At 42.9% G+C, this 19,843-nt stretch overlaps 1 protein-coding gene across 1 annotated transcript; it reads left to right on the top strand.

Annotated features, from left to right (window-relative positions):
* Positions 1-7,448: 7,448 nt before the first annotated feature.
* LOC136450150 (uncharacterized) lies at positions 7,449-12,030 on the top strand. The gene is made up of 15 exons (XM_066450490.1): positions 7,449-7,681; positions 7,889-8,010; positions 8,081-8,169; positions 8,252-8,287; positions 8,675-8,768; positions 8,967-9,009; positions 9,091-9,218; positions 9,504-9,562; positions 9,644-10,140; positions 10,225-10,300; positions 10,440-11,005; positions 11,102-11,237; positions 11,309-11,377; positions 11,598-11,792; positions 11,917-12,030. Exons 1-15 carry the CDS (start codon positions 7,449-7,451, stop codon positions 12,028-12,030), a joined length of 2,457 nt encoding a protein of 818 aa, XP_066306587.1.
* The last annotated feature ends 7,813 nt before the right edge of the window (positions 12,031-19,843 follow it).

The raw sequence follows: 19,843 nt of genomic DNA, 5'->3' as shown, positions 1-19,843 counted from the left end.
TGTTCGTTAGCGGCAGAGAGATGATCTTCATACACTACATCACTTATTTTTGTCAAACCTATAGCATTGAGCTCATTGACAATGAGATTCAAACAAGAATACACTACTACAGCAGACCTATCATGGTCAGCTCGTAACCCTCCATCACAGCCAATTTTCAGCCTCGGCAGCAAACACTAGATGGTGATAGTCGATGTCATCATGGTTGGCTAACAACCGACTATGAAGGACCTCAACACCGCTGCATTGGTCAAAGATCCGCCTATGTCGAGGCTAACATCACCGTCGTTTGGGAACATGAACTACCTGTGTAGTGGTCACCATCACCGTTGCTTTGTACTATGACCTGACTATCTGTGGTGCGGGTTCACCATCGCTTCGGTGACCGAGAAGTCTATCTTGAGGTAAACATCACTATCACTTGAGCATATGAACCATCAGTCCAAAGGTCATGGTCACCGTCGCCTTGCAGCATGATCTGCCTTTGATGACCCTTTAATCGGTGTCGGGTTACTAAACGATTCGATGGTGATAACTTCTGATCCCTGCCATATCATATGTATAGTGATGATGTTGGACGTTTGCACCACCAACGATAGTGGTGATAACAAAACAATGAATGACGCTTACATCCAATGGTGATATAATTTCATCTGGTTTTCACTATATTTACTAATTCAGCTAGGCCATTAATAGCTTACTAAACATAAAGCATACAGATATAATCATTACATCTATAAATCATGTTCACAAATAAGAGTACTTTTTATAATAACAATGGATGCTAGCATAACATCTTTCCCAACTGATGTCCTAACACAAGCAGCACATAGATTGTATGCACTTGGATCTTTTTCTTCATGCCTTCAGGTCTAAGCTTTTTCCATCTAGTGACTTAGACTTCTTGCATGGCTTGTAGGTCTTCAACTGCAGCTCTAGTGTCTTGCTTGAGGTGTTGATCACTCTAATCTTCATGTTTCCTTTGTCCAAGCCAACCTTGCGTCCATTTGAACTACGCCTTGTATACTAGCAAACTTTGTTAGTCCAAATGGTCATGTTGTCACTCAAACACCAAAATCACTTAATGGCCAATGCAAGGTGCCATTTTCTTTATAGCAAGCATGCAAGACTATGATATCAATTGTTGTAACCTATAGGATACAATGTCAATTGCCTATGAACATTACATCATCCTCTAGTCTCTCAAATCACTTGAAGAGGAACAAAATCAACATCTTCTTTATGTTCAAAATTCTAGTATTTGAGAAAACTTTCCAATAAAAGGTGGTGTGAAATGGTGTTTTTATGTTGGGTACAATGGTGCTCCCGAGCATCTACACCCACCATGTGTTTATACTCTTCACTATGGTGTTGTTTTTTGTACTTTGTTTTATATGTTGTAGTGACATGTTTTCTTCCCTAATCATCATACTTGATAACTACTATCCTAACTTTTCATTGTATCATACAACATATTTGATAACGGCTCTCCTTTAACTTATTGTGGCATCTAGCTTGTTTGTTAACTACTTCTTTCTAAATTCTCTTTTTAGTGTGCTATCTAAAATTGCACAACATCATGCCATATTAGTTTGGTTGTGTGTGAGCCTGATATGTTGAAGAAATATGATTTAGTGGAGTCCATTTGTTGATTGATAAGTCATGATCAACAATAAAGGAAACATGTGGTCATAACTTATCATGTCATCGTAGGATAGTATAGAACTATTATGATACTTTCTAATGTTTTCAAATGTAAAATAATAAAGTCTTCTAACTATTATAATTTCCCTTGAGAAATTTTATAAAAGGAAGAAGGTTGGGTGTACATCAGATGCTTGCATACAGTTTCATTGACACCCATCTCACGTGTCTACACTCTTCACTGCACCATCCCACTTATTATTTCTCTTGAGCCATCATGATGTGTCCACACCCCCATACATCATTTTGACAAAATGTCTCTATGTTAACTTTTTGTCATGACATTCACGTTGTTTATAACATTTTCCATTAACTTTTCATAGTGGCATCTATAACAAACCAAAAATCACAACTACAAAAAATTTTGTGTTAGCCCTATGTGATGTTGAGTGACACATGTAGAAGCCCAACCCTAGTTTTGGATTGGATGTGACCCAACTAGGTTAAGATCATAAGCATGGTTTGGTTTTATGCCACATGTGTAATTAAATTCCTAAATGAATAAATCATGCATGCATCCTTAATCCCACTTGTGATTTGGATTCTCTTGACTTATGTGATGTTTAACTAACTTAATAGTTATGACAAACCCTAACCAAATTGGCCACAAATAAAAGAGAAAGGGAAGAAAAGAGGGAGGCAGCAGCTCAGCCCAGCCTGCCTCAACCGGCCCAGCTAGCCTAGCTGAGCCTCACCTGCCCTTTCACGTGCACAACCGCTGACAAGCTGGGCCCGCTTGTTAGCCATCACGCGTCGCATGCAGCCATATCGCGCCAAGCGCCTGACGACCTGACCCCGCTTGTCAGCACAGTAGCGTCTTCTTCCCCTCGCCCACACATTCTCCTTGCACGACTAGGGGCCGACCAGCATGGTAGGCATGGGCCTAGGGTCACACAAATCACATGACCTTGTTCCCCCTTGTGCCATGCCTATGCTACCGCACGCGAACCGTCGGATGTGCCGCACGCATCACCACCGCCCAATCGCCGTCTGCCATTGGAGCCCTTGGAGCTTGGCTATAAAAGCCAACGTCCGTGAGCCCTAACCCTCAGCCCATTCACCATCACCGCTGGTGGCATAGCACCACACAATGTCAAGCCGAGAGAGAAGGAGGAGGGAGAAGCAAGGAGGAGAAGGAAGCCGCTACGGGGAGGACCTCACCAAGACCCAAGAGCACCGCCCCGATCAGCTACAGCGACGTAGCTGTTCAGCATGTCACTGCATCGCCTCATCATGGCTTTGCCTCGCCACCACAGCGCCATCCTACTACCATGAACCCTACGGTGAGCCATCTTGCTGAGACCACCTCCCTAGCCAAATGGAACGTGCACCTCCATGATCGAAACCTTGCTAAAGCTTTGAGCTCCAGCCTAGCCCAACTGGTTAGCTAGGAAGACTGCCATGGCCATGCTTGTCGAGACCTAGGACGCGCCATGCATGCTGCCATCAGCCAAAAGGAGGACCCTAGCCATGATGTTGTACATCAGAGCAGGAGCGCACATGCATGGGCACGCTCACCATGGCCGAGAGCACAACCATGGCGAGACCACTGCATCTTCTACATCATGGTAAAGGCATCATTGACACCCTGACTGGCTCTGCCATGACAAGAGTCGCACCGCTCTCATCTTAGCCGAGGAATAAGCCCACCGGAGCCCTGTCGCCGCACCGCACCTCATCGAAGCGCCACCGCCTCCGCTTTGCCTCCACCACCATGGCTGGAGCCACTGGGAGCACCAGGAGCTCCTTCAACACGCCCACCATGGCCGTAGAAGCACCATGGAGCTCACACGCTCCTCCAACTAGGCTCTCACTACCACTACAGCCCTGTCCATGCACATCGATGAACCCATGCCGCCATTCACCGTGGCTAGAGCCCTAGGAAGCCTTAGCCATCGCCTTGACCCCATCGTCGCAGTCACCAAGACATGGGAAAGCTATTGCCTACCCTAATCGGATGCTAGCGCCGCCACGGGTGCTCATCGGTGACCTCACCGCCGGCGGGAGCTCTGTCGAGAAAGAGGAGGGGATTTTCCCCTCGCCGGTCACACGTCCCGAGTAGCTTCGCCGAGCTTCGACCACAACTACGCCGACCATGTCCCGAGCAGCTCCGCCAAGCTCCGACCACGACCACGCTGACCATGTCCCAAGCAGCTCCACTGAGCTTAGACCATGACCACACCGACCACGTCCTGAGCAGCTCCGCTGAGCTCTGACCACAACCACGCCCCGAGCAACTCCGCCGAGCTCCGACCACGACCACGTCATGCACGTGAACCAAACCCTAGGAAGGAGTAAGTGGACCAAGTCCTTCATAGACCGACTCTACGGTCTATGGACTAACGCAGGTGGGTTCACCATGAACCGCGCCTCACCTACGCCCGTGGATCACGGCCCATTAGTGGCCCAGTAAGACGACGTGGCCGCACCAGTGCGCCACATGGCAGGCCAAAGCCTAGCCCGTATCTAGGCCCAACCAGCCCAGTCGAGGCCTGACCTGTATTGGCCATTGACCAGTCAACATTGACCGTTGATCGGGGCCACCTGTCAGTGACTGTGATCCGTTGACCATTGACTCGCCCATTGACTCGATGTTGACTTAGACCGGACCCACATGTCAGTGACCCAAGAGCCTTTGGTCCCACCTGTCAGTAGCTGATGACATCGATGATGTCATGCTAACATCAGCATGCCACGTGGACCAATAGGAGCGTGACATGTGTCAGCATGATATTAATTCAGCCTTTTTCCTAATTTCAGAAATGATTGAAACTTCAGAAATTCATAACTAATTCATACGAACTCAGAAAAATACAAGACTAGGACCAAAATTCATCTAAAATCGAGTTCTACGCAATGAACCTGTGTTTGAGTGCATTTGACTCTTTTGAATTTTCATTGCTTTTTGTGCTATTCTATAGACATCGCTAACGCGACTATAATGCGATCATTTGTAGACTTGGAGGAGAACCAGACGAACGAGGACCGAGAGTACCATGAGGAGTACGGAGATGACTTCACTGAAGGTGCCACATCCCACCCAACCTCGTAGCACCTATTACGCATGGCTAATATAGAGCTGCTGTTGCTTTACTTGATTGTTATATTCACACTATGATAGGACTTGCATGGTAGAATGCTTACTTGATGGCCTTTACCTTGATGCAACCTTACCCTCGCTTACCCTGCTATTAGGCTAGACATACGCTTGCTGCTATATTTCATTGCTTATATTTCTACTACGCTTATACTACATTGATGTGTGGTGGAAACTGGTGTTATGTGGACTATGGGGAGAGTGTTGCATGTGTGACTTGGGTGCGTGGAGGGTGAGGGTTGTGTCGACCAAATTGGAATATACGACAAGCCTGGGGCAAGTCTTACCGTGGGGTGCTACCTGGGCACCCCTGGAATGAATACCTATGGTGGGTAAATGGTATATGAGGTGGCCCTGGGTGTGAACCTATGATGGGAGGAGCCTGAGGTGGAGGTGCTATGGTGGCATGATAAATGGAAACCCTGATGAAGACATTCTAGCTTGGTCATCCCTAAGGACTTACTAGTATTCAGATTCACTGGGAAGCCTTACGTACCACTCGCCCTATATGGTGTGGGACGGCCGGACTACTTGGTAGGATATTGCCACTACTGCTAGGTTGATAGCAGACAGTGTAAGGAGGTATGGGGCATAGAGGATTTCCCCCACACCCTTCCAAGACTTCATGGAGACCTTGTGGACCCAGCTCATGACTCACAGTTTCAGCCGCCCCAGACTAGACTTGGGGTGTACTAGGGCTGAATGGTAGAGTGGCATTATCCTAGGCTAGCAAGCGGCTAGAATCAGCCCAGTTGACGATGGTCAGCAAGGAAGGCGGATCTTGTGGTTATGTAAAACCTCTACAGAGTGTATGGTTGATCGATCGATACATATGCCGACTTGTTGGCTATGGACATTTCCTGGGTTTCGCTTAAACTAGATAGTGAGATGAGTCCTTCTCTTCTTCCCCCGTGAGAGAGTGTCGATCATAGCCAGGGGCTACGGGCCTTGAGACAATGTTGAGAGGGAGTTGGCCTATCAACTGAGCGATGGTATGGTGATGATATGGAGATGGTGGTATATCGATCCCAGGATCGAAACCTAGCTCAGAATAGAAATGGGGTGGAATGTGTGTGGGAATGGTGTTAACAACTTGACCAACTACTATTATATACTTGATATGCTAATACATAGGAAACCCCAGCCTTATAGGTTCCTTTTGATTATATCCAACTTGCATCCAATTTCCACAAAGCATTGCTCATAGGATGGGAGTGGCCAGTACAAATTGTACTGATAAATTTTGGCACACAGGTTCTGCTGAGGAGTATAGTTCTGAGAAGTTTGATGGTTGAGGGGTTCGTTCCTACGCTCGAGTTTGGCGATCTCATCTTCAAGCTGTTCTAAATGAATGCTACTTTTGATTCCGCCAATGCGGCGATGTAATAATTTATGTAATTTCGCACTATTTGTACTCTGATATTATCGTTGTATGGATGTGGTATTCGACTGGAATTTGGGTAATATGATCTTCAACGGTCATATTACACTTTGACTCTGTGGATTTCCCTTCACAGAAATCAGGTCGCTTTAGCATCCATCTTATCTGGTAACTCCGTTAACTTTAAGTCATGACATGTATCTTGTTTGATAACCACTCTATGTTAACTTTCTACACATTCAAAGCTCTCCAATAACCCTACTTACAACTTTTACCATAAACAAATACTTGCGGTTTTACATGAGTACCATAACCCAATCTATGGCAACCAATCATTTGGAATGTGACTAGTATTTCTATGTGCCAGCCCAATATATATTGAGATAATATGATTCATGGATACCATATAGTGATGGATACAATAAATATCCACCATGTAAGTTTTGCAAAGTATGGTGGCAAGTAAGCAAGCTACTGGAAATCGATTGTTGTAACCAATAGTATAGATTGGCAATGGCTATTACTTCATTCCCATGTGTCCCAAAGTTCTCGAAAAGGAATGACAATGTCTTCTAATTATTTGTGATTCTAGTATTTGAGAAACTTTGCTAATGAATAAATTTGTGAAGTGGTATGGGCATGGTGGGTACAATAGTGGTCCCCTATACCCAGACCCACGCACATCACACTTGTTCACACTCTTCACTTTGGCACTACCATTTGTTCTTGCTCCTATAGGTTGTAGTGACGTGTTTGTTCTCACTGTCATCATGCTTTATAACTACTCTATATTCCTCACGGCACGCATAATATTTGATAACAGCTCTCCGTTAACTTTCTATTGTGGCATCCAGCTTGTTTGATAACTGATCCCTACCCACTTTCCCTTAACTTTGCCATTTGAAATTTGTGCAGCATCATGCCATATTAGTCACGTTGTGTGCGAGCCTAAAATGTTGAAGGAATATGATTTATGGAGCCTATTTGTTGATTTCTACATAATCATCAATGTTGAAAGAAATTAGTGGTCATAACTCCTCATTTCTACAACTATGTGGATCATAATACCTACTGACCTACTTGACCTAGACCCTCAAAGACTTGACAGAGTTGATCCCCACCACAACCCTCGTCTCCTTCTATAAATACCACATCTCTCCTCAATCATAGAGCACCAACAACAACAACCCCACTCAGTGTTGAGTGTTTTGTCACCTAAGAGTCCATCCCTATCCCACCACCAAGTTGCATGCCCTTGTGCAAACCATGGAGAACAGTAGTAGCAATGGTAGCTTGTTCGTGTCCGCAGTAGGCATAGGCGTAGGATTGGGTGTCAGCCTTGGCCTGGCGTCGACACAACTCATGGCATCTTCATCAGGAGGGGACATGACCATGGGTGGCGGCGCAACAGCTGTAGATATCGAATCAGAGCTTCGACGCCTCCTTGTTGATGGGCAAGAGACCAAAATTTCCTTTTCCGACTTCCCATATTATCTCAGGTGCATGTGTGGTTTTTTACATCCTTTTTACCTTCCTTGTTTCGATTGGAAAAATAAATAGCGATCTGATTAGTCTATAGTTATGTTGGATTGATTGGTAGGATTAGGGTGGCTACTTTAGGGATCGCATCAATTTGGGTCAAAAGAAATTGGATTCATGTTTGATGAACCATAAATGATTAAGATTTTGTTCCCCCTATTTCTTAGCGAGGAAATGAGGCTGGCGCTCATGAGCGCAGCATTCCCCTACCTAAGTCAAACTTTTTTGCCAAAGCACATCAAAGTATTCAAGGACTCAAGCCGCACCATACTACTTTGTGGTCAATCAGGTTTGCTTACGCATACATGCATGCTCTTTTGGGTTGGATCATGTTTTGACAACACGATGTCTTACTACAGAGACGTGCCTGCGGTCACTTGCCAAGGCCATTGCCAACCAATTCAATGCACGTCTATTAGCACTGGATATCTTTGAGTTCTTGCATCAGGTTAGCTTGATACTATTTGGATGGTAGTTTCACTTTCCCCTTTCCCTAATATTACCATAAACCTCTTCTTGTTGTTGAACAGATCCAGCACAAATATGGTGGCTCAAGCAATGCACAGGTTGAAGTTGGTTCTTGTTTCACCTTATTATTGATTTACATAGAGATAATACCTTTAGTTTGTATGGTACATTTTATTAATGATTTTGAGTATAGTGTTTTAGTTGATTGGGTGGTCCTACATTCTCTTTTCATATAATTGATTGATGGGTGTCAATATCACCACCCTTTGTAGTTAGATTTTTCAACATTTTCCCCATTACAAAACATAATCAGAAGTAAGTTGGCTTCATGCTTCACATGAGCCATGGGGTCCTTGAAAAAGGACAATAATAGTTTGTCCACATCTAACACTTGGAGACACTTGTGTGTATATTTTTTTTAATTCTGGCAATGCGCTAAACTTTTGATGATTTAACTAACCGACTCTTGTCCATTCTTGATCTAGGTTCCTATAAGATCCAAAACTATGTCAGCCTTGGAAAAAGTGTATGATTTTGTTGGATCTTTAAGCATATTTTGCAAGAAGGATGAGTCAATAGGTATCACATTATTATTCTTTTTGTTTGATACTAGTTAATTTATGGCTTCTTCTTGTAGACCAATATTTATGATGTGATGTATGCAACCTTTGTTTTTCACACAACTTTTCCTATTAACTTCTTTGCTTGTTACATGCATCTTGTAAGTCATAACCAAGCATGGTATTATGATTGTGTTGTCATGAAATATTGCTGCAGGATCAGTGGATCATGTAAAGGGTAATCGTGATTTAAACACAAGGTAACACATCTGTGGTGCAATGAAACTTGACCTTTGATAATAGTTTGTCCCTCTTTACCATTTTTTGGTCTTTGTCAACAGATGTGTTCATTGTAAGAACATGAAGTCAGTTGGGGAATACACGTCCTTATTATCTAATGAAAAGAACAAAGACTTAGAATCCAGTGAAGACAATGATGACGACGACGATGATGATGATGGTAGTGGTGGTGAGTCAAAGTTCTTATTGACTAGCTCATCTGTGCCAAAACTATTTTCATGCATGAGACAAATTAATAAAAGCATGACTGCTAGATTCCATCAATTTCTAAGAAACTATGACTTGGTAAACTAAAATGGTCTATTTATATCAATTCGTCCAACTTAAAATTTTAAGCTTAAAGCTTTTCTACATTATCCATAAATTGTGTTTCTTATTTTGGATGTAGTATACTATTGATAGCAAGGAACAATTTGTACGCATGAGTTATTTATGGTTCCTTTTTCTAATGAAGGTTTTAGTGCTCCAGTCTGGAACTTGGATGTGAAAATTCTCTTACAGTGCCTTTACAAGGTAAATCAAGATTCACATGCATAATTGACGATGGAATGTAGTACTTATATTATGAATTGATATATTAAACCAATTTTGCAGATCGTTGTTTCGGCTTCTGCATGTAGCCCGATTATTCTTTATATTAGGGATGTTGATATTATCCTTCGTACTTCACCGAGAGCATTTTGTATGTTCCAGAAGATGTTGAACAAACAATTTGGAAGAGTTTTGATAATCGGTTCACACTTCCTTGATGACAATCAAGATATTGATGGCATTAATAAGGATCTAACTGATCTATTCCCGTACATCCTGGAGACTGGGCCTCCCAATGAAGAGGCCCATCTTCAGAGATGGACAAGACAAATGCGAAATGATATGATAAAAGCTCAGGATGAAATACTTAAACATCAAATTGTAGGGGGTTTGTCATCATATAATTTGGAGTGTGATGATTTGAGTTCTATCTCCCTAGATGATTATGTAGAAATTGCAAGTTACCTAGAGGATATTTTAGCCCCAGCAGTCTCATACCATTTAATGAATAACCAAGACCCTAAGTACAGAAATGGGAGGCTTATTCTATCTTCAACGAGGTTAGTTAATTGATCCTAAATTCATGATGAACTATTTGTTAGTTCTTTTAACATACTTTTGCTAACAACATCATTCTTGAGCAGTTTATGTTATGGATTAAGAATTTTTCAAGAAAGTAACCTTGAGAAAGTTTTAGTTGAAACAAAAGACGACTCAAAGGTATCCCATATTTTTCATTAAGCAACAATTTTTTGCTTTTCTCATTTCCTGATGTAAAGGAAACAATATAATATTACATTCATAGAAATAGTGTAAGATGATGTATTTACCATTTACATATTTGCCTATTTCCTTACAGGTCACTAAATACAATGAATATGAAAAGCAGATAAGAGAATTAGTGATCCCTGCTAGTGAAACAGGAGTGACATTTGATGACATTGGAGCACTAGCTGATATCAAAGAATCAATTTGGGAGCTTGTCATGCTTCCACTTCAACGGCCCAATCTCTTCAATGGTGGTCTATTAAAACCATGCAGGGGAATTCTATTGTTTGGACCACCTGGAACGGGTAAAACTATGCTTGCTAAAGCTATAGCCAATGAAGCTGGTGCTAGCTTCATGAACATCTCATTATCTACCATCATGTCAAAATGGTGTGGAGAGGCCGAGAAGAGCATCCAAGCGTTGTTCAGTTTAGCTGCCAAAATTGCACCAGCCATCATTTTCATGGATGAGGTAGACGGCATGCTAGGGACACGTGAACGTTCAAATGAAAATGAGGTATCAAGGAGGATCAAGAATGAATTCATGATGCATTGGGATGGAGTCTTATCCAAACCAAGTGAAAACATTCTTGTCCTTGCCGCGACAAACCGACCTTTTGACCTTGATGATGCAATCATCAGGCGATTCGAGCACAGGTGTGTTTAAAACTTTGCTGTTTCTAAAATTTATGATCTTGATCAAATTACATCATCTCTAGACTATTCACTGATGTATCATGTGGCTTCAAATAGGATAATGGTTGGTCTCCCGACTCTTGAGAGTAGAGAATTAATTTTGCATAAGTTGCTGTCCAAAGAAAACATTGAACGTATAGACTTCAAGGAACTTGGCAAAATGACTGAGGGATACAGCGGTAGTGATCTAAAGGTTCGCATGCTAATCTTAATGTTCATTATTCGAAGGTCATTCTTTGATTTACTAAATCTCTATTTCCCTAGAATCTTTGTGTGGCGGCCGCTTATTGTCCTATTCGAGAGCTACTTCAGAAAGAAAAACAAATGAAGACGGTAAGACAAAGGACAAACACAACCCCTTGTTAAATTTTAATGAATTGTACCAAGGATCATTATTTTTGCATAGTTAAGAATAACACACTTTGTTGATTGAAACATGTAGAAGTATAACATGTCACCAAAAAAGGGTAATAAAGATATCAATATAGATATTGTCAACATTTGATGCCAGAGTCACATCATGTTACATGATATGATTATGTTTATTTCTTAGGACAAGAAGGAAAAGGAAGTGAAAGGGAAGAATGTGCGTGTTGAGAACCCACACAATGAAGAAAGCAAGAAGGAAAAGCCAAAAGACAACAAAGACATGGAAGCTATTTTAGAGGAGGGCGAGGAGGATGAAATGGATGAGGTAATCACCCTCAGGCCATTAACCATGGAGGACCTGAAGCAGGCCAAAGATGAAGTAAGTGTTGCAAACTAGTTTGCATGTTTTATAGTCTACAACTTATGATTTTATATTATTATTTGGTAGACCTTATTACCAAGGGGACAAACTGATAAAATATTATGACTCTAACACTACACAGGTCTCTGCAAGCTTTGCTAGTGATGGTGTAGTCATGAATGAGATCAAGCAATGGAATGAGCTATATGGCAAAAGTGGGTCAAGGAATGGGCAAAAGCTAACATACTTCCTATAGTAAATGGTTCTCAGTTATGTTGTCACCCTTGTTATGCCTTTGATTTGTATGGAAATAACACAATGTTTGCGGTTGCCATTCAAGTTGGCCTATGTATCCATTAAGATTGGTTTTTCTACAAGAGAAGATATTATGTGTAACTGGTTTATTGCTGACTAAAATCCAAATGTTATGCATTCTAGTGTTCCAATCAAAAAGGTTCATTTTCACTTTGTTGTTGGAACTATATTGATTCTAGGCACTTAGGTTAGCCTAAAGTGCTCAAGCTTCAACATATCAGCATATAGTTGAATTCTCACATCTCGTCAGGCCACTTCCATGGAAACACCAATAAGCTTTATGCCTAGACCCACACTTCATGGGGATAGTTGTCGTTAATGCAATAGTTCTGGTTGATGATGATGATGGAACTACTGCACATTATGCAGGATGGCGTTATCGAAGACAGTGATGCATGAGTGTAAGACTGCCTTCGTTACCATCACATTCTATTCTATAGAACCTTTCCCTTGTCTCCATGGCTCTCCAAGCTATGATGTGACACAAACAATCATCACACACATGAGTGCAACTATAAATAGAGTTGTCAAACTACAAAAGAAGATAAAAAAGGCCTCTTACGCCATGGTCTAAGTTGTAAGAGATGTGTTTGACCAACATATTAGATTGATTGAAATGAACCATGATTTTCCTCAAAGAAAAATCCATAGTATTACAACAAAGTGATAATCTAAGGAGTAGCACTATCATATGTATTACCACCACAACCGTAACACCCCTGGTGTTACGATCTTGTTTAGCACCGAGATTTAGGCCTAATAAAAAATTCCAAAAATGAGTTCCTCAAATTTTGATTTAAAACAAACTTGAAGTGATAAGTGGATCCTGTGTGACTCACTTTTGTAGACCCATATAAATGTCCAAGTTAAATTATTCAGTGCATAAAAATATTTAGGAATGTCAAACAACAATTCTAGCAAATAAGTAGCGGATGGTTTATTCTATGGGATTAAGTGTAAAAAACAATTTTTATAAACCAAATAAAATATAGCTTGTAATTCATACTTAGATAAAAGTTTGAAGTGCAAGTTTAGTAGATAAAAATGCTATTTTTGGCTTTTGAATTCTAACAAAAAAATTTAAATCTTAGTTTTGTGTTTTGGTATGATTTGTTGCATCAAAGTGTGTACTTGAGCCTTCGTTGCATTAGTAAGTTGTTTGAGGTTTGCTTTTAAAAGCATGTGTGACGTCGTTCCAGCCAGCCCGGCCGCTGCCACTGCCTCGCTCTGCGCTATGCTCCTATCGTCTCACATCGCTTCCGGGCCCCTGCATCACTGTGACGCTGTCGGCTGCCGATGCCATTGCTACACGCACATGGGGATGCCCCTCCCTGCACAGCGCTATCGCCGCCTTAATGGCACTATGCGCGCATGATCTCCCTGGCCATGAGTTACGCAGTGCCAGCACGTGTGCCACCACTATCGCTCAACCATGGTCTACCTCAGCTGTCTCATCGCGCTTTTGTCCTAGTCGCAGTGTTGTTGTCTGCCTTCGCGTCCCGCCAGGTTGAGTCGCCCTATCCATACCACTGTTGTCATGTGCCCAGTGCCTTGTGCAAGCATCCTTGCTGCTGCCACGCTACCGCTGTCTTTTGCCTTTAAGAAAGATGGTTGGCCTACTGCTGCCGTGTACTGCTTTGCTTGCATAGCCACCGTGTGCTCCCTATCTACCCCGAATGAGGACTCCTTCACCTCTCCCTCACCATCCTGCACCCGAGGCACCCATCCATGGCCGCTCGAGCCAAGAGCGCAGTCGTCACGCCTCCCCCCCCCCCCCGCAGCACCCGCCGGGGCCACGCTATCTAGTGCCAGCCCTCCCCCGCGTGAGCGCACACGTACCCCTGATCCCGTGCTGGACCCGCTGCTCCTTGGTGCGCCTGTGCCGTAGCGCCCGGCCGGACCGCGACCTGCCCGCTGCCCCGCAGCACGCCTTGGCCACGCCCGCTGTTGCCCTGCCCCCTCGCGTGTGTGCGTGGGCATGTGCGAGCTACTCGGCCCACGCTGGAGCCGTAGCCCTAGCTCCTGCTTCCCCCCCACGCCACTCGGTTCCCACTTATCAAAGCCCATGCATGGCTTTGCCTCGCCTCACTCCTCCGTGCCCATCGTGGCTGCTTCCACTACCACAACCATGCGTGCAAGCGCGCCAGGCCCACCGAGGAGCTACCCTGCGACTCCGCAGCGCTACCTTCCCACGGCTCCTCCCGTGCCCCCGCGTCGGTGTCCCGGCTACTGCTAAGGCGCACCACGAGCACGCGCCGCTCATCCGCGCCGGCCCGCCTGCTCCTTGGAGCCAGCAAATCGCCCCCACCGCTGAGCCGCTTAACCTTCGCCGTCATAGCCCGTGGCTGCCCATGTGCGTGCGTGGCCGCCGTGCCATGGGCTGCCTCGGGCCTTGTCGTCGATGACCACATGCACGGCAGGGCCCGCTGCTACTCCTGTGCCACCTGGCCGCCGCCCCTCCAACAGAAATCATCTGGAGCCGCCGTCCGCTGCTCATGCTCTATTTTGAGGAGGGAAAGAAGGTGAGGAAGCGCAAATAGAATTCTTTATTGGGTTCATTTTGCAAAAATGCTAGACTCATTGGTTTGTAAATAAGGACGTAGTTAATTTCAGGTAAGCTCGGGGGCCTTTAGCAAATGGGCCGTCACTGCCTGCCTCGCCTGGGCCACACGTCCGTCTGGGATGGACTGGTGTCGCCGCGCTAGGCTGGCCTGCCACCGCTCGCGCTAGGCCGCTCGCGTCCGCACTGCTTGGGCCGTGTTCGCCCCGTCTGGGCTAGCCTCGTGCCACCCGCTCCTGGGCCGCGCGCTGTGCGCCTGCGGGCCGAGCTGGCTCGCCGGCCATGGGCCACGCTGAGGCCATGCTCGCCGTGGGCCAAGTGGGCCACAGTGTTCTTTTCTTTTTCCAAGGAATTAGTAAAGATTTCATAATATAAATTCTGAGCTGATTTTGTTATTTAAATATAAAATCATTTAGGAGTCCAAAAGTTATGAAACCAATTTTATTAGTTTTCTAAAATCATGATCTATCTGTTAGTATATTTTGTTCACATAGTTTGGTAATATTCTTGGAAGCTATATAATTAATTTGAGATACTTTTTATTGTAAAAATATAAAATTATAGGAATTATTGTGATAAATTGGTAATAGTATTGGATCTAAAATTTTTATAGTAGGTTCCTAGCAATATTAGGTATTCACTGCAATTTTTGTAGACCCTTAGGGATTAGTTAAGGTAACTAAATGAGCCCTAGTGAGTAAATATATATTTAATCAATCAAATGTCAAAAATAATTGGGGGTTTATAAAACAAAAGCAGTTCCAGGAACAAGCCTTACTTGACGACAGGGATACGTAGACCAGCGTTAGAGCTGTCTCGTTAGCTTATGAGGCGTGATCAAATTTCTAAGCATTTTGACTGTCGTTGATTATTTACATTTATGCATTTGCATCAATGCATATCATATAGGTACGATGATGGATCAATGGATCAATTGAAGGATGATTGAAAATCTAAAGATGGTGTAATGGTATTCTCTCTAGGAGATGATGCAATGGGCTTTCTATTCAGTTGATGGTGGATGATCTGAAGATGCAGATACTAACTTTTTAGTATATATCTTACCCAAGCAAGCCCCGATGCATAACCCCTACCTTTCTACACTTTAAATTATATTTGTACATTAAGTTTTAAGGAGTTGAATGAAACCCACTTGCATATATATATATATATAATCCTATGGGTCTTACTAGTATGACAGGATCGTGTAGATTGCTATACTATAGGACTACGGTAGAAGTCGAGTGATTGCCTGTCACTCGCGAGAGATAGAAAATATTCTACTGAATTATTATTACTTGGAATATATGAATGATGAAAGGAAAAATGGAGACCAGGCAGGGATATGGTTTGGGTATTTGTGGATGTAAGAGGTTGTGTCCTGCAGCCAACGGGATATAGCTTGGTTACACTATTTTCCCTATCTGTGTCGGTTAAGGACCGGCCATTGCATTGGGTTCTAGGCAGATTACAGACTTATTATCCCGAGCACATACTTGGGTATGGGCACAGGAAAGACTTGTTACTCTCTTGTCATGGGTTTCGGCTCTTTCCGAACCGACTGTCAGGGTGGTTTTTGGGTGGAGGTCATTGTACCGCACTGAGTCTGGGACTCAGAGGCGGGGGCTTAGAGTCCCAGTTTGGATGGAGACCTAGACCCCGTGACAGGAGGATAGTGGGTTGGTCCTGCTTGTGCCTAGGATACAAGCAGAGCATGTGTTTTCGGGGTACCTAGCTGGGGGCATTGATTGGAGAATCGTCGGGCAATCCAGTATGGCTTATCTACAGTCTAGCAACATAGTAAGAACTAGAAGATAAAAGATGGTAAAATAATTCTGATTGCTTATCACCTACTTGAAAATAGCACATGTGCTTACATAGAATGGTTAGTTAATGAACTAATGCGTCTGCTAATAAAAATTGAATATAAGGACGTACGCTTAGTAATACTTTCTGCAAATGCAATAAACCCACCAGCCAGATAGCCTTGCATATCCTTGGAGTCTTTTTCTTTCCTCTTGTTGGGTAAGTCTTGTTAAGTACAATTGAGTACTCAGGGTTTTATTTCCCCTGTTGCGGGTGATAGGTGGATGCTAGAGCTAACCTTTGTGTGTGGATTCCTTCTAGTGGGCTCAGAGAGGATTCCTTTAAACTGCGATCATAGTTTTTATTTATAACTCTCATTAAATATTTTTATAAATGGAAGTTTTATAATCTATTGTCATAGTTTATATATCAATGCTTCATCATGTCAGGAATAGATATTTATTTTCGCTGTAACTCTGATCACATGTTTATATTCTGCTGTTAAATTAAATTGTTCATAACTCTGATAACATGATTACATTCTGTTGTTATAACAATAAATATTATATTCTGATATTGCATAAAAAGTGATGTAAGAAATAGTTAAGAATGATGTAAGTTTTATTCTCTCATGTGTGATCCTGATGGAAAAATATGGATTTTTGGGTTCTCCCTTAGGGTGTGCTCGACGGAACTGCGTAATTTGGTGTCCTCCCTTGAGTACTTAGTGTCTAATGGAAGGCAAGTACTCTTGGGAGGCATTAGATTAGGTGGTTTTGGCACAACAACTGGCTCCACAATCATACATAGTGTTCAAATACCTCTATTAAGGGCACAAATAGGGGGTCTTTACCATTATTACAAGTCCATGTGGACTATCAAAAAGATAATTAATAAAAGCAAAGCAAAGTGAGTGCTATGAAGCTGGTGTTATTAGCCACAACCATAGGATGTAGACTGTCATGTGTCCCAACCATCGTGGTCCAAGTCGTACTCACGCTCATCTCTTTAAACCAAGATATTTTAGTACGATTTTGTACTGGCCAATGGCCAACCCAATGATTGTATTGCTTTGGGGGTAAGCAGTATGCAAGGGCTCTTTCATAGTATTTGGCTCTGGGTAACCCTAGAAATGAGTAAAACATAAGTTTGCATGTGTCCATCCCATGCCCAACTCCTTCACACATACCAAAACCACACACACCTCCAGGTCCACTCCTCAACCAAAACCACACTCTCTAGACAATGAGGAAGGCTCTCTCCCTTTCTCATCTCAATGTCCTCAAGCATGTTACACCACCAAAATTACCATTTTGGAATGTGAATACAAAAAACTAAATAAAATAAATTATTTAGTCCTTTTCTAAAAGTTACCAAGATTGATTTAAGTTATTGCTAATTTAGAGAGCGAAAAAACAACTTTATAACATTTTTAAAATTTAATCTACTTCTTTGGCTGCATTCAAGCCTTGGCATTTATTATTATGCGGAAAACCAACTTGAAATTTTTTATTAAGCCTCGACTAGGTTGTGTTCTATTTTAAAAAATAAAGCCTATTTTTTTCAAAACCTAGTTCTACAATAGAGTTCTAGTTTTAGCTTCGAAAATCTCTAAAACTAAATTTAAATAAGTTTCAAGTATGTAATTTGGAGAGATATTAAATTCTAAAAATAATTTTCAGATGTATTAAAAATAAGATTAAATCATGCTTAAAAACTTAGTTTAAAAATGGTATATTTTGGCTTCAAATTTGATTGTAGAATAATTATTTAAAAGCATAGTTTAAAATGATTTAAAAAAAGCTTTGAACTAGTTCTTAAATGATTTTTCAATGTATACTTTAAATGGTTTGCAAAACAACGCTTCAAAAGATTTTTGAAACATGTTTGAAAAAGTTTAAAAATAAATTGTTCAAACCTAGTAAAACATAGTTTTATTTGTTTTCAAATTCAAAGTAAAGCACCTTTGGGCACATCGGCTTGTACCGAGGATCCAATCAGCCATGTTTGGTCGGCTGAAGATTAATTGAGGCGGACAAGCAAGGCGTCCAAGGAGGAGAAAAAACACTTTGTCACACCCTAATTTTCAGTTTATTTTCAATTTAAGTAAGTTTGCCTTTGATTTATTTAGAAATCACATTTAGTTGAGAGGAAAAATAATTTTCTAATGCAATGATAAATGAATAGGTAAACAACATATTTGTTTCATTCACGTCGTTTCCCTTGGGAAACTGTTTCCTGGATTTTCTGAAGTTTTTAGTAAAAGAAAAAAAAAAGACTTATTTTTGTTTTCCTATACGCAAACTTCGGTTTTGGCCTGCATCTGCTTGCTAATCGGGCCTAGCCCAGCCCCTGGCCATCCATTTCCGCGCCTCCCTTGTCCTTCAGTTATTGGGCCAAGGCCTAACATTACCGACGGACAAGGGTCCGCACGACTAGGCCCATTGCATCACCCAAGGGGTCCTGCTGCAGATTTTCCGCTTTGCCCGCACCAAGCTGATTCCCCGCCCGTGCGACTGCTCCGCATCGCCGCCTGGAGACAGTCCCACCCCGCCCGCCTTCCAGTTGCTGAAGTATCGACGTCTTTGAAATTGCCTGTTTGTTCACAGCGTGGCCTGGGGGTGCTCGCCCAGGCAGCTCGATCCGGCCGCCAGGCGCTCAAAATCGACCACCTGGGGAGCTGCCTGGCACAGGCGCCTTCACCAGGGTCCGAACCAAACAGGCCAGAGTGTGACCAGCAGATTAACGTGCAACAGCTGGTTCAATAGCATATCATATTGCACAAACCTGGTTTCTACTTTCTAGTATCAGCAGATTAACGTGCAACAGCTGCGTGTGAGTGTGACCAAGTTCTCTGTATACCACAGACAAACCAACCGAAAACCTCTGTACACCCAGCAAAAATCACCATACATGTCTGTACTCAGTAGAAACTTCAAAACACCTTGTATGTATATCTTGGTCCATATATATCCTTAAGCAAGCACCAAATCTCCATGAATATTATCATCGATACATGAATCTGACTGGACATATGTATGCACACCGAGCAGAGTAAACGATTCCTGTTTCTTCCTCCACAGTTTCCTCTTCTTTCTTTATTTAACGCCACTCTCTCCTACTGTCCAGGCGTCGCCTTCCCTTGCTCTTCATTATCTAGTTCTCCTACTTCTCCGCTAGTGTACATATGCAGCGGCGGATCCAAAGGGGGGTGGGGGGGTGGGGGGGGGGGGGGGGGGGGGGGGGCTCCAGCCCCCCTTAAGGGCTTGATTTCAAGCCTAATCACTGTAGCAAAATCTTGATTTCACCATTAAATCTTCATGCAAATCAACATCTCCATTGTTTTAGCCCCCCCTTGTCCCGCATCGTGCATCCGCCACTGTACATA

This window comes from Miscanthus floridulus, chromosome 5 (genome assembly GCF_019320115.1).
Source record: "Miscanthus floridulus cultivar M001 chromosome 5, ASM1932011v1, whole genome shotgun sequence".
NCBI lineage: Eukaryota > Viridiplantae > Streptophyta > Magnoliopsida > Poales > Poaceae > Miscanthus > Miscanthus floridulus.
Note: the sequence above shows the minus strand (reverse complement) of the source record. Positions and strands in the feature narration are given on the sequence as shown.